The sequence below is a fragment of the Poecilia mexicana genome, unplaced genomic scaffold, assembly GCF_051168715.1.
Source record: "Poecilia mexicana isolate PSO_F unplaced genomic scaffold, ASM5116871v1 scaffold_21, whole genome shotgun sequence".
NCBI lineage: Eukaryota > Metazoa > Chordata > Actinopteri > Cyprinodontiformes > Poeciliidae > Poecilia > Poecilia mexicana.
The window spans coordinates 21,546,199-21,561,295 of record NW_028263390.1 but is presented as its reverse complement, the minus strand read 5'-3'; the positions used below and the strand labels follow the sequence as shown (position 1 = coordinate 21,561,295).

General features: G+C 36.0%; 1 protein-coding gene across 1 annotated transcript; it reads left to right on the top strand.

The window, feature by feature from the left end:
• The first annotated feature begins 2,043 nt into the window (after positions 1-2,043).
• Positions 2,044-2,762, top strand: ucn1 (urocortin 1). Its single transcript, XM_014986033.2, has one exon. The coding sequence runs from the start codon at positions 2,044-2,046 to the stop codon at positions 2,485-2,487; it is 444 nt and encodes a 147-aa protein (XP_014841519.2). The 3' UTR covers positions 2,488-2,762.
• The last annotated feature ends 12,335 nt before the right edge of the window (positions 2,763-15,097 follow it).

The following is a 15,097-nucleotide window of genomic DNA, read 5'->3' as shown; positions in this document are numbered from 1 at the left end:
GTTTGCTCATTAATGCCAGTGGACTGTCTACCCTCAGTGAACTTCAGGGGAAACTTATTAGTTTTGGTGAGTAGTTGTGTTTTTTGGAGGCTGCTGAGCCACGCTGGCAGCCACATTAACAAACACTCAGGCTATATCTGCAAGCGGGGAGCATCTGACGAATGCATTGAAACTCCGCCAAACAGCCTCTTTTACCCCCTCCAGGGACGGGAGCAGCTCTACCCAGAGCGCTGCAGGTTTTTGAAGCAGCACTCCAACTGCCTGTGATTTTCAAATTAAGCCAAGGTGATAAAACGAGTGGAGTGTTGTTGCAGAGTAACCTGAACAGGAGGGTGGGCGGAGTTCATCTGGACCAGCCATGCACAAAAGTTGGAGTATTTCTATATATTTGGCTTCCAAACACTTCAGATGTGGCCTTGGTCAGAAGTTTGAAGTGTTTGTTTGAACTTGGTCTTCCTTATGCAGAGCAGAAAAAGTGTCTTAAAAACCGTTTGAATAATATAGTCAGGATTTTACTCTGAAAAATGTAGAAGAATCCAAACTTTTAATTTGAGTACATTTAATCAAGAAAAACATATTTGTCCAGCTCTAAACTGCAAAAACACAAAATCTTAATTATTTTAGACTCACTTCTAGTGTAAATGTCTTAGTACACTTTAAATGATGCAAAACTAACTTACTAGTAACTTTTCAGCAAGAAATAGCAGCTAATTTTAATTTATTGACAAAAAATACTAGAAATAATCAAGGAGATTATTTCACTTTTAACTATTTTTCCATAGGTATTAAAAGCTTCTCCTTAGTTTGATCTTATTTCAAGTGTACTAAGATATTTGCACTACAAACAAGAGCAAATATTCCTGATAAGATTTTGTGGTTTTGCAGTGTAGATTGCAGGACATCAGGGACAGTTTGAAAACCTTTTAAGGCTCAGTGTTGAACTCTGGCCAAATTTAGACAGAAAAGGTCAAACAGACACAAAATCAACTTTTTTCCACATTCATATTCTTAATTAACAAAATATATTTAATGTTCGCTCACTTGAAGTCAGTAAGGACGGAAAAACCTACATAAAAGTTTTGTTTTTGCAGTAACTTCACATCTAATTATTCAGCGTAAAAACATTTATGCCAGCCCGGAGAATTGTTGAGTTTTTAGTTGTATTTTAAGTGGCCAAATGGAGACAGTGATTCATGTTTCTCTGATTTATAATAAACTCGTGTGAAATTATCTTATTTTTAAAATATTCCTTTTTGTTATGTGAAATCCAATGTAGAAGCAGGTTCAGCACCATGGACAGCTCACTGCTCAGTTTGGTTCAATCCACAGAAAAAATGTTTTTCCTAGTTTAATTTTCTTTCTTTGCTTCATTGTTGGGTTTAAACTTTGAATTGAATTTTTCATGCCAGCTTTTGAAAATCATAAATGAAAAATAATTCATAGTTTGGGATGCTAAACAAATGTTTTGACCAAACTTCAAAAAGCATAAGGAAGGAGCAAAATTTATCAAATAAATCTTTTTTAAACCCAAATAAAAGGAGCCAGTGAAGATTCTGGCGTTTTCTTCCTTCATCTTGTAAAAGAAGATGGAAAACAAACAAAGCTGTAAAAACTGCTGCTTATATTCTCGCTCCATCCGCGCTCCGCCAGCTGCCGCATCGTTGTGCGTCTTTTAGAGCTGCCCGCTTTCCAAGACGGCGGCATGTTGTTGCATTGACGTCAAAAAGGAGCGGGCTGGACGTATAAAACCCCGCAGACCTCTGGAGCCGCGGCTCACAGGACTTTCCAGAATCAGACCAGACATCTCTGAAAAGTTCAGCTGCATCAACTGACGAAAATCAAGTGAGTTCTGCAGCTTTTTACATCCATCTAAAGGTCATAGTTATCTTTAACTGAGACAAATCTCTTCAGGATTTTTTTTTTTTATAAATGTCATGCAAAAAAATTATTTACTTTATTTTTGCCAAAATGTTTACACTGTCAAATGTTTTAAGTTTCAAAACTAATTTTAAAAAAATCATAATTTCCTTTCGGTTGCAGGACATGAAGCCGGTCCCCCTCCTGCTGCTCCTCTCCTCGGTCCTCCTCTCGTCACACCCCCGCCCCGCCGCCGGCAGACCGCGCTCTTTCCCCGGCTGGCTGGATGGCACCAGCCGCCTCCAGACGCAGCAGGTGGACGATGTTCTCCTCAGGGCGGCCACGGAAGGCGCCGCCTCGGATCTGGTGGGCGACCACCTGCTGCGGCTGCTCCAGCGGAGGGACCCGGACCGCCTCCACCTGCTGCTGCCGGAAGTTGACGGCGCGGAGGAGGAGGAGGACGAGGCGCTGCGGACCGCGGAGCAGCTGCTGAAGCGCAGCGAGGAGCCGCCGCTCTCCATCGACCTGACCTTCCACCTGCTGAGGAATATGATCCAGATGGCCAAGATGGAGAGCCAGCGGGAGCAGGCTCAGCTCAACCGCAAGGTGCTCGACGAGGTGGGGAAGTGAAGCTTCCCGGGGATTCCTCCATGGCAGAGTCCAAAACCTCTGAGATGATGCGCCTGCCTTCCCCACTGGCAACATTTTACGCACACATGGTGCCATTTTACGCATGTGGTTTTTGTTTGTTTTTATTGAAGAACGGTGACGGAAAACACGGAACTTCTCAGACCCCCTCATTCCCATCAATCCCCGCTAAACTGAACTGTAGTGGATCTGCTTATAAAGTGGAAACCATCCGACGTCCTTCCGTCTGTTTTCAATGTTGTCATTTGGAAATCAGCTGTTCTTTGAATCCGTGCCTAAAACAAACAGCGGATTGATGAATGAGGGTGTGAATGGTACCACAAATAGTTCCGAGACAGACAGGAACAGTTTTTATTTTCTGTCCAAACAAAACTGTCTGGAAAAGATTCACATTCCAAAAATTACTAAATAAAATTAAGAAACATAAATACTTTTAACTTATTTAGATGAAACCACTTCTGATTGGGGATGAAACTATTAATCGTGTTGAATCTATTATTGAAATAACCGTCAACTGATAGATTAATCGTTAATTGGAGTAGACTATTTGCTTAAAAAGCAACATATTTAGAGCAGTAATCAAGCCAAAACTTTATAAAATATAAATACATTTTGCTTTTAAGGTGAAAACATTTCTGTCTGCAAATATGTTTTTGCCAAAACTCCTCAAGTGGCTGCTGTCAGCTTCACCCAAATCAAATTCACTAAAGGAATTTATTGCATTTTAGGAAATACAATTTAAAAAATTAAATTTACAGTTACTTACAGTTCGCTGTCTGTCTTCAGAACTGTGGAATAATTTCTCTGAACAAAAAGGGAATCTGTTTGTGTGCTGGAGACTGATGTTCTGTTACGACTTCCCTTCAGATCAAGACATCTTCATCTTCACATCTTTAAGTTTCTACCTGAGCAGGAGCACACTCACCTGTACATTATAAACTGTAGCATGTAAACTGAAAAAAGAACAAAAAAAAAGCTTTGTTTCGTTCGTGTCTGTCACATCTGTCCTTGTTTTAGCAACACAGTTTTAAAAAGCTTTTTGTCATTTATATTTTGTAATAAAAAAGATTACAGTAAAAATTGTGTTTTCACTTCTCTTGTAAATATTAGTTTATTTTCATTGTGCTGTGGTTTTTTTTAAACAGCATCATTGTGAAGGTCAGAAATATCTTCAAACTGTAAGAACTGAAGATTAAATTAAACATTCAAATCACTTTAATTTAAACCCATTTTCTTTAATATTCTGCAGCTCATTTTCATCTGTGGCAGAATGTATTGATGAAACTCATGAAATTTGCTCAATTAGTACTTCTTAAACTATAACAAGTTTTAACGTCTTTACACATTTGTCCAATGCAAAACAATAAAAATGGACTAAATATTTAACCATTGTTATTTTACCTTTAAATGTATATTCAATTCATTGTTCATTCATTTTCAAAGCAATACTCTAATCGTAACTTCAACTCGGTTCATACCACAGTCCTAAATCTAGTCGCTAACCCAAAACCAGAACTTTTTTTTCTTTTTACTGTCACTTTGGACCCCATAAAGAGCCATCAGTCCTCACAGTTTAAGCATTTGTTGGAAAATTTGACCTTATAAGCTGAGAAATGCTAAAACACCATTTGGATCCAAGTCTTTACGCTCCTCTTGGGCTGCGGTTGCCACTAAATATAATGTGATTTAATTAGCATTGTGTACTTTTTAGTTTCTCTGTGTTTTTTCTCTCTTTCTGCAGGTGTAGAAACAGACTTCTTTAATGTTTTCTCTTCACTTATTTTTTTATTTTCCTTTCTTTCCATGTCCTTTACATTTGAAATAAACCCAGATCAGTTTCTAACACGTCCATAAACAACTTCTGCCTGTTTTCCTTATGTTGTTGTTGTTGTTTTATCTACATTTGTAGGCATACTCACACACCAACTGGAAGCCAAAATATCAGTCATTGGTTTAGAGCTCCTTGTTCTCGGCAGAGTTACACATCTTGCCAGAAATGTTGCAACTTAAACAAAAGTCAAGCTGTGAAATTAGAGCATTGGATTAGCTGGAGAGCGACCAATAAACTAGAGAGAAATGTGTCATCACTTTCATGTCATCTGCTCCGTCTCATCTTGTTGATGAGAGTCTTGCTAAAGATCCAAGAAGTCCAATGAACAGTGACAGCTGATGGAGTCATGAGCGACTTGTCGAGAACAAACGATAAGAGAAAGAGCGATGAAAACAAACACAGAAGGAAAATTGGCTTTCAGGTTCTTGTTTCTGACTCACTTTGAAATATATTTATGACCATCAGATGTTTAAATTAGCTTCTCAGCCACTGCTGTGTCAGATTAGCTAATAGCAGCGCAGACTAATCCACCACAGCGATCACTCATTAAAAATAAACATCAAGCCTAAAAATTATTTTTAAATAATGTTGATCATGTTTTCATCATATTGTTATCATTGTGATCAGTACTTTGACAGTTATTCTATTGTCAGTATCTTTAATCATTATAATCAATATTATCATGAAAGAGTAAGAATAAATACTTTGAGTCAAAATATCAGGTTAATTAAAAGTAAATAAGGAGAAGAAATGAACATTTCTGTGTCTAACGGCTCAGAGTCCAAAAAGCCTCCAAGTTCCCCAGAAACAGCAGGTAAGAGGTAAACAGATCAATAAGACATTTTTGAGCCTGAAAAAATGAAAACATAATCTTTCTTTTGCTTATTTGTTTTAGAAATCAATCTATTGGCAACTGCAGGACGTCATTAATCTGGCTGTGATGGTCCGTTTTGACCCAGTTGGACCCAACAGACGAGTCCTGAGTGATGCTCCTGTCAAACTTACCACATAAAGTTTAAACTCATGATGAGAAGATTTTTTTTTCAGGTTCCTGAGAAAGTTCTTCAGATGACATTTCTTTAAAAGTGATGTATTACTTTTCTTACTTTCCAGTATTATTAGCTCACTTTCTGTTATATTTTAACCTTTGTGTGAATCTGGATTCTTCCATTTTGCCGTCACTTTGGGTTTCCCTTTGGGACAAGAAAAGTTATTTTTCTTCTTCTTTTCTTTCTGTCTTCTTGGTCTTAATCCCCTCACACAGTTTTTTTAATCATTATTTACATAACATCTTAAATTAGTAACTAAACTGACAGCTTTGCAAAGCTTCCATGCTGAGGAACACAATCATTTCCACTTCTCCACCCACAGCCCTGAATGCAGTCTTAAACCCACTGCATTCATCTCCTGTGAGTTATAAGTAGACAGATGCATTTTCTACACAAAGCAGCAGCTTCCTGGTTCTGAAACGTGGGAGGCAAAGAAACTCAGTGATTTCTGCGTCTTTGTTTCTCCAGATGGATCATCTCTGAACTGTACAGAATTTTATCCTTTATGTTTTTAAATCAGTTGTGACTCTTTGCTGAGGCTGGATTCATTCAGAGGCGCGTTGGCCATCGGGGGGTCGGGAGGTTTCCCGAACGGCCGAACTGTATGGCAGGCCATTTTGACATCAAATTGCCTTCACCACACTTACATTCCAGGTGTCTGAAATTACTTTACGACTGGATATATTAGTTAATTAAGATATATCTAATTATATTTTGACTACACAAAAGATGTATTTGAGATATCTCAGATTACATTTTGAATAATGATGTCAGATTTACTATTAAGTTGCAAGGAAGTTTCAATTCACGATATCTACAATGAATTACTATCTGAAACATATATGTCAGCAATATCAGCAATTTATGACTTGAGAGATCTCACATTTTTTCTGACTAAAATCACAATTCAAGTTATTAAAGATAAAAAAAACATCAATATTAAAGGCATCTTCTAGGGGCAGTGTTATGTAAAATTGACTTTTTTAGCTATGATGGTATTACTCCATCAAAAATATACTTGTGTTGCTTTGATTCTTTTGTGCATGTTTAAGAAATCTTTTAATCTCCATGGCAACCATTAAGCTGTGCAAAACACTTGGTGGGACAGAGTGCCACCTTTGGGGATGAAGCTGCTCCTCTGAGCTGCAGTTTCCAAGCTTTCGAGCTTCTGCATTACAGAGCAGCCTTCCCTCACTCAGCTCCTTCAGACTAGCCAGCAGCAATTAGCAAACACCTGGTGGAGCTGCACATCTCCTCAGGTACTTGTTAGTGAAATGCCGGTAAAGGGTAAATAGAGGAGCCATGTTGTGATGACTTCAGAAACAGCAAAAGTTTCTTAAAGAGACAGAGGCACAATTTCAAGGTTAAATTACAAAGTCAAATTTCTTTTAATTTATATTTGATAAACAGCATTTTATAATAACTGAAGGCAACATAGTTACTTGATTGTGCTATAAAATAGCACAATCAGGAATATCTAGAATTTGACAGAAAAACACATAATTCTGCCCCTTTAAATGTATTCTTGATGGTAGATGATTCAACTAGTGCAAACTAAAATGCAAATATCTGGAAAGCAAATAATAAGAAACACTAACAGGAATATCTAGAATTTCTTATGTTAGATAAGTTTCTGATTTTTCCTCTTCCACGCTTTGTGTGGAGAAGAAAAGATGAGTGTGAGGAGACACCGCCAAGCAATCTGCCATGCTGCTGCACGGAGGTGGATCATGGTGCCATTTTGACTGAATCAGCACCAACAAACTGCTGCTTCCTATTGGAGTCCAGGGAGTTCTTCACACTGCAGCTCTCTCTACATAACTGGTAAAGAGTTATGTAAAGAGAGATGATTTCACACTTTCCCTCTTTGTAATAATGAGCTTCTGACTTACCAGGGTGTTTGGCATTTTCTTAGAAACGTGTCACTGTTCTGGTTTCCTAATGGGAAATTTTGTGGTTTCTCTCACCTGGAGCGGGGAGCATCTGACTCACAAGAAGTCTGTTTGAACATTGTCCTAGTCCAAGCACTCTCAGGCCAACCTTATTGCCTATAACCTCTAATGGGTTTTAGCTGGGGTGAAATTAGGATGAATGAAACCAAACAACGTTAATACTCCAGCTTCTTCCAAAACCCAGAAATGAAAGTATATTTTGTTTATAACATACAAAACAAAAGACTGAAAGTGAAAATTATGGCTCAAGATGGTGAGAGAGTGTTATCCACATCCCATACCTACAGGCTGGAGGGCCGCACAGCAAGGAAGAAGCCATAACTCTAAACCCAGCATAAAATAAAACCAGTTTAAATACTTTATTTCTGAATTTTGTCCTTCAGTTTGGCAAAACTAAAATTGAAGTGCGAGGCCATGACTGGGATTGTAAACTTGATATTTTTGCTAACTAACACATGTTGTGCTGTAATTTAGAACTTTCTCTAGTGTATATCATTCTTAATTTAGTTAGTTTGATTTGCTTTGTGTTTATTTTAATATTTTTGTCATTGTGTGAATCTATGTATACGTTGATGTCACTTTGCTGATCTTAGACCTAAAATTCACCTAAAATTCATCTATTCTATTCTATTCTATTAAGACTTGTGACGTTTTATTCATGTAGAGAAAAACGTCTTTATTGATAAATCCATCATCATAATAAGCAAATCATTTTCCTTGTAGGTCTGTTGAAATATAAAAAAATTAAAAACAATATCATAATGTCTAAGACTAAGATAAAACTGTCAGCTTTTAAAACTGAAATTAGAAACAAGGTTTTAAATTTATGTTCTAAAAAACCTAAACATTACTAAATTACTGGAGCTAACTGTCTTTAAAAGGGTTAATTCCTGCAGTTTTTCTCTTGTAGTGACGTTACAATTTCAGAAAATGAAGATATTTTTGTTCCCTGTTTTTGTTTTGTATCATGTCTGTTAAATAAATCAATCAGTTTTAGCTATTAGCTCTAAAGAAAACCAAACACGTTCCCATCCAGACTTTCCTCCTTGTTTAATTTCCTCTAATTTCCAGCCAAAGTTGTAGCAATAAATATTAAATCAGTATAAAAGGCCAACATTGACCTGATCTATCAGCAAACCAAACACACACATCAGTTGACAGTGATGGCAGAACAGATTTGTTTGGTTTCTAATGTCAACAGTTGGATCATCTGTTTAATAATACATGAGAGGTGACACATGGTCTGACAGCGAGGCGATGACTGGACCGGTTGACCCAGTGCAGAACCTCCACAAGCCTCAACAAGAATACATTTATTTCAACTAAAAGTTTAATTTTAAATAGCGTTTAGTTCACGAAATGAAAAGCAGCTTTGGAGAAAAAAATACTGCACGCTTAAATCATCTAGTTTTTATTTATTTATTCTAATCGAACTGTAGGCTGGAAACATATCAACATTTAGCAGTTTAGAGATTTTTATTTGAAAACCGTTGATTATTTTTCCTTTTTTCTTCACAGAGTAAGAAAAGGAAGGAAGGAAGGAAGGAAGGAAGGAAGGAAGGAAGGAAGGAAGGAAGGAAGGAAGGAAGGAAGGAAGAAGGAAGGAAGGAAGGAAGGAAGGAAGGAAGGAAGGAAGGAAGGAAGGAAGGAAGGAAGGAAGGAAGGAAGGAAGGAAGGAAGGAAGGAAGGAAGGAAGGAAGGAAGGAAGGAAGGAAGGAAGGAAGGAAGGAAGGAAGGAAGGAAATAATTTACTTTTTTCTCTGTTTTGCCTGGAGAAGTCTTGACTCAAGATGCCAGATTTCCAGACTCTTCCAGACTTTCCAGGCTCTTCCAGACTCTTCCAGGCTCTTCCAGACTCTTCCAGACTCTTCCAGGCTCTTCCAGACTCTTCCAGACTTTCCAGGCTCTTCCAGGCTCTGTAGGAATCCTATCAGAAGTTTTTATTAAAACTGAAGTTTGTTTCTGTTGGAGGAATGCACTCTGAGTCATTTCTGGCCCACAGCATGACTCACCACATTGTGCATCTGTTTCCAGCGTCTCCTGACATCATGAGCGTCTCTTACAGCTAATCTACGGCCGAAGCGCCGCGCGATGGGAGAAACATTCACACCTCTGCACCGGCCAAATCAACAAAACTTTTGTTGCTAGTTTTTCTCGTCCTTTCCTGAGCCTCGTTTGAATTTTAGATGAGTGATTCAGATGCAGAGTGAGAGATGGAGAAAACCGGCGCTGAAATGTCAACACAGCGTCGCTGCTGATGCTGCAGCAGACACAGAACTGCTGCACTTCTGGGTCTGCTGCAGCCTTTTTTTACTGAAGCGCATTGCATTCACAAAAAAAGTAACAATATAGTTATCTTATCTCATAATTACCAGATCACGATCTAGTAATTACGAGTTAATATTTCATTACATGAAAAAATTTCGTAATTGAGAAATAAGATGATGTAATTATGAGCTAAGATCTCAAAAATACAAGAAATAATTTCAGAATTCAAAGATAAGATATCATAATAATGAGGCTTTATTTTGTAATTACATGAAAATATGTCATAATTGTGAGATCTTAAGACATATCTCATAAGTACAAGAATAAATCTTTTAATTACAGCATAAGATGAGATAATTATGAGACATGAAGTTGTAATAATGAGATATTTTCTTGTAATTACATCTTGTCTTGTAATTATGAAACATTTACTCATAATTACAAGACAATATCTCATAATTCTGAGAAAATATCTCATAATTTATCTCATAATTATTTGATAAAGTCTCATAAATGAGATAAGATGCTGTAATTACCAGATAGGATCTCATAATTACTAAAAAAAATCTTGTAATTGTGAGATAAGATTTCAAGAAAACTTGTCATAATTAGGAGATAAGATCTTGTAATTATGACATATTTTCTCAGAATTATGAGATATTTAGATTTTTTTTCTTAGATGAATGCAATGCTCTTCTGTCCTTTTCTGTATCCCACCAGAACCAGAACCAGAACCGTGTTGGACTCTGTTGTTTCTGATGTGGAGCCACGCGCTGCTTGCATTTTCTTGAAGGATGATCTCTGCTTGTGTTGTGATTGTGCAAACAGGACAGGAAGGAGGAGGACTGGAAGATAAAGGTCACCATCCCAAACTAAAACCTCTTCTGCCATTTTAACCTTTAGGGCTAGCTTCAGCGCTAACATGTCGTTCTCAGCAGCTCTTTGGAGTTTGGTCTGTGCATCTGAACCGAGAAACACCTGCAGCAGGTGGAGAGGTGGAGGATGTTGATCCTCTCTTCACCTTCTTCACACCTCAGTGTGAAGTTGCCATGCGGCCATCATCGGCACGCACGTCATCCATTTTGGCTCTTGGACTTATTTATTTAAACTTTTATTTTTCCAAGCGAGGAATAATTATACAAAAACAGAAAATGGCTTTCACTTTATTGTGGATTTTCTCTGATCTACACATATCCAAATTATTCACACAGGCTCAAACTTATACATATACTTACCAATATTTGGCTAATTATCACTCAGCAAGTTGAATTTTTAGTCTTCATCATAATTCTGGGTTGATATCTGACCAGTAGAGTTGATTTAAACTTTAAGCATAATCCATACAGTTTTTGATCAAACAAAAACATCAAACTGTCAATAAAAGAAAGCAGCTTTCTATTTTTAATAGTAACACTCAATGTTTATGGAAACTGAGAAGTTAGCAGAATGAAAATTAAAATATGTGAAAAGCTTTTTAAAAGTAATGTGTATTTTCTACAAATTTCGGAGACCTGTGTGGTTCATTCAGGCTGCATGAGAGTGAGAGAGAGCAAAGCATTAAGCAGATAACAGGAAGAGTAAACAGAATAAGGTTGCTGTGTTTATCCATTTAAACTTACAACCTTTGTTGCAGATCATGCTGGATTTGGAAATGTTGGCATCATTCTGGAAATCTAAAAATCAAGACTCAGGATCTACTTTGTCTACCAAGTATTGCTTTTTTAATGCTAGCAGTGCTAATCGCTAATGTAAGATGCTAATAACAGTTTTAAATGTCAAATTTGTATTTTCTTCCCCAATTCTTGCATCTGTCCTTTGCTTTAGGCTCAAAATTTAGCAAAGTGAACAAACAGAAGACAGAAAACTGATAAAAATATGGTGAAAAAAATGCAATGCAGCATTTATCCAGTTGATTATTGACTGGATGACACATTCTAACAAGCATACGCCCTTCTGAAATTCTCCACAGATTCTGCACTCTTTTGAATAAGAAAAAACTAAGAAATCTCTTCTTTTCCAGTAAAATTATTTATATAATCACTGCTGAGACTCACCACAGATGCTCTGAAGAGCCACAGATTGGGGTTATTAAAATCAGGTGGTTAATCAAACCTGTTATTCAGAGTTTTGAGGGGGTAAAATCTCTTTTTTGCATAATTCAAAAGGATAAAAACAAACCCATAATCACAACATGGAACACTTTATGTTGAAGTTTGCAAAACCTCAGTTATAAATGAGATAGAACTTTTAAAAAATAGGAAAAAGTTACAAAAGAAAACCTTTTAAAACAACCAAAATGTAGGAGACAAAACAGATTAAATTTGTGTTTTTCTTTATTATGAACTAGTATAGAAATGATCTAACTAACAAAAATATGACCAGATAATTAGGAGATCATTTATAACGTTTAAATTTCTTGAAGTATTTGGAGTTCAAATATGTATCCACCAGAATTTTTGTGAAAAATACTTTCCCCTTTCACATTGATTTGAGTTTTTTTTTTTGTCACACTTTAATGTTTCAGATTTTAAAATTTTTTATATCCAAGATAATCTCACTGAATACAAATTTCAGTTTTCAATTGATGATTTATTTTTTTGTTGAGAGAAAAGAAGGTATCCAAACTAACCTGGCTCTGTGTCAAATAGCATCAAACCACTAAACCTACCGCATGAACTGTTTGTTCCACATTTTTAGATTTTTTTTAGATTATTTTATAAAAACCAGTAACTTTTACAAAAAATATATTTTACATATTTGTTGAAACTGTCACTATGTTGACAGCTCCTCAGCCTTCTCCCAGTGCTCCCATTTCTAACTAAAAGCAACCAATCAGAGCCAGGAGGCGGGTCTTAGTGCTGTCAATCAATCTTTGTGTGCATTGCTCCCCACCTTTCTATAAAGCAGAACCTGTCATGAAAGCTAAGGTTAGTTATCATGGTGGATAAATTGTTTTCCTGTAAAGGTGAGTTCACAACATTGATTGACAGCTCCCGATCAAAAACAGCTCTGATTGGCTGTTTTGATCGGGAGCTGTGCATTTCTTCATAGGACAGTAGCAACACAAGAAGGAGGTGAACTAGATCGATATTTTCCCAGATTATATGTCTCATATCATAGAGTCACAACATGATGATAGTTTTAGCAATTTTTATTTTACTTGAGTACAAGAGATTGTACTCCAAGAAATTACTCAAGTAAATATATTTTTTCAAAAAGATTACTCAAGTAAATGTAATTGGGTAAACGTATAACCCAACTCTCTGGATATGTAAGGATGTGTGATCTTTCAAACTTACCACTTATGTCTTCAAGCTAACCCCCTTTTTAAAAGCACATTTATCTCATTTTGTTATATTCTAGAAAAGGGACATAATTCATCTAAACTGAAAAGTTAGAAACATCTCAGGCTGTCGGCCATTACACCTTTCAGCTCCATAAGCACAAATGACTCACAGGAGCCCAACAGTCAACTCAACCGTTGCTAATGACAACAATAGCATGCAGGTGTCAATGTACGGAGACTCATTTTCCCCTTAAATATCTTTCACTTTTTCCCTCTGTGTCTCCTCTTCTCAGGAATCTGACAGGAAATTTGGTCCAGCTCTTAATTTAATTGCCTGTTGTTGTCTGCAAAGCATCCGCAATGCCTGGCAGCAAGACTTGGCAAAATGTTCTGCATTATTCAACCGGCTTAGCTTACTTCTGTTCTCACTGACGTCGTTTAACGTCAGCAGATGATGGAGGAATTTCATGAAAAGTTTGGCCGAGATGACAGTTTTATTTTTGCCACTTGGAGTAAATAATGTGACACACCGCTGACCTAAAACTCACTCAGAAGATACTTTTGCTCTAAATCACCGCAATTAAGTTTAATATTATCTAATAAATGTTAATCTTAGGATGAAAAGAGATGAGAAATTACAAATTAAAAGAACATTTGCGAACAATCCCATCTATTTTAACCCGCAGAGATAATTAGGGAGATTCTTGTGTTTTGTGCCAACTTCTCTGGTTTTTCTTTCTCACAGTGAGTCATTCTCATGTTATTTAATGAAAGTGACAAATTTACACAGATGATGACTTAAATGACTGGTATCTGATAATTCTGAGATGCTTCTTCAAGCAAAGATATGAAATTATTTCAAATGAAAAAAGTGGATATTTTAATCTATAATAATTTAGCTGAAAATGTGCAACATTTGCTAGAAACAATGAACAAATCTTAATGTTTAAAAACGTAATATTGGAAATAATAACCACACAACACTTTCCGTGTTGTTACTTGCTTTTTTCTTTACTTTTCCAGCTGCATCTGTTTGAAATCAGCCATCTTTACTGAAAATTATGATTTTTGTGTCAAAAAGGAGGGGAATTTATAAATTAGTAGTAAAAGTCCCAGATGTGGTGCTGTTTCTTTTAAAAAACATTGCTATAATTTTACAGCTTTTGTGAATTTTTGGTCTGCTTAATGCAGATTAATTAATTAATCTAAGTGAATGAACACGCTTTATTTTGGATACATGCAAATATGCATTTTTAAGGAATAGACTAAATTATTGCAGGCAAATATTTTTACAAAAAAGAAATAATTGCTGAAGCACAGGCTTGTTAATGCCGCATATCAGCTATAAGAATATCACAGCAATTCGATGGGCTTATAATCCGTCATCATATTACATTTAATCAAAAGGCATCATAAACATCTGTTATTTGCATTTTAGCATTTTCTTGACCAAGATCTCTGCAAACACTTGCAAGTCAGCAGACTTCAAACCTGCAGTAAAATAAAGTAACACTGCCCTCTTCCGGTACCAAAACGCTACCAGCGCCATCCACTTCTATAAACTCAGTGTAAACATAAGTAAAACAACAACAACAGCAACAAAAAAGCCTTAAAATAAATTGTCCAATAATTTCCCAAAAATAAAAGGAAACAGAAAAGAATAAAAATAACTGAAATTTTTAAATAAATTACTATATACTGCGATGTATCTATTTAATTTCTGTAAAAAAAATAAATATAACTAAAACGTTTTTTATTTTAAATTAATTTTAATTTTAAATTAATATATTGTAACCAAAAATATAGCAAAACATAACGTAATATGCGAAGACAAACATCTTATGGGATGTTTATAGAGGGAATGGGAAAATGTGTTCTTTCATTTGCATTTTTAAAATTAATTTTATAATTTGTTTAAATTAATAGTTTGTACGGAAAAGGATTCGGTCCAATAAATAAATAAATAAATAAATAAATCCGACATTGTACAAAACACGCAAAAACAAATCAGCTGTCATTTAAAAAATGTCTAAAGTGTTTTTAGCAGATTAGCTATTTGACCAACGTGGCATTTTAAGACAACTTTACTACAACACGCACTGGGGAAAAAAAATCAATGAAAAAAATCCAATGTTTAAAAAAACAGTCTACCGTATGACGTCAACATGGAAACGAACAAACTTTATTTTCAAATTAAAATACCAGC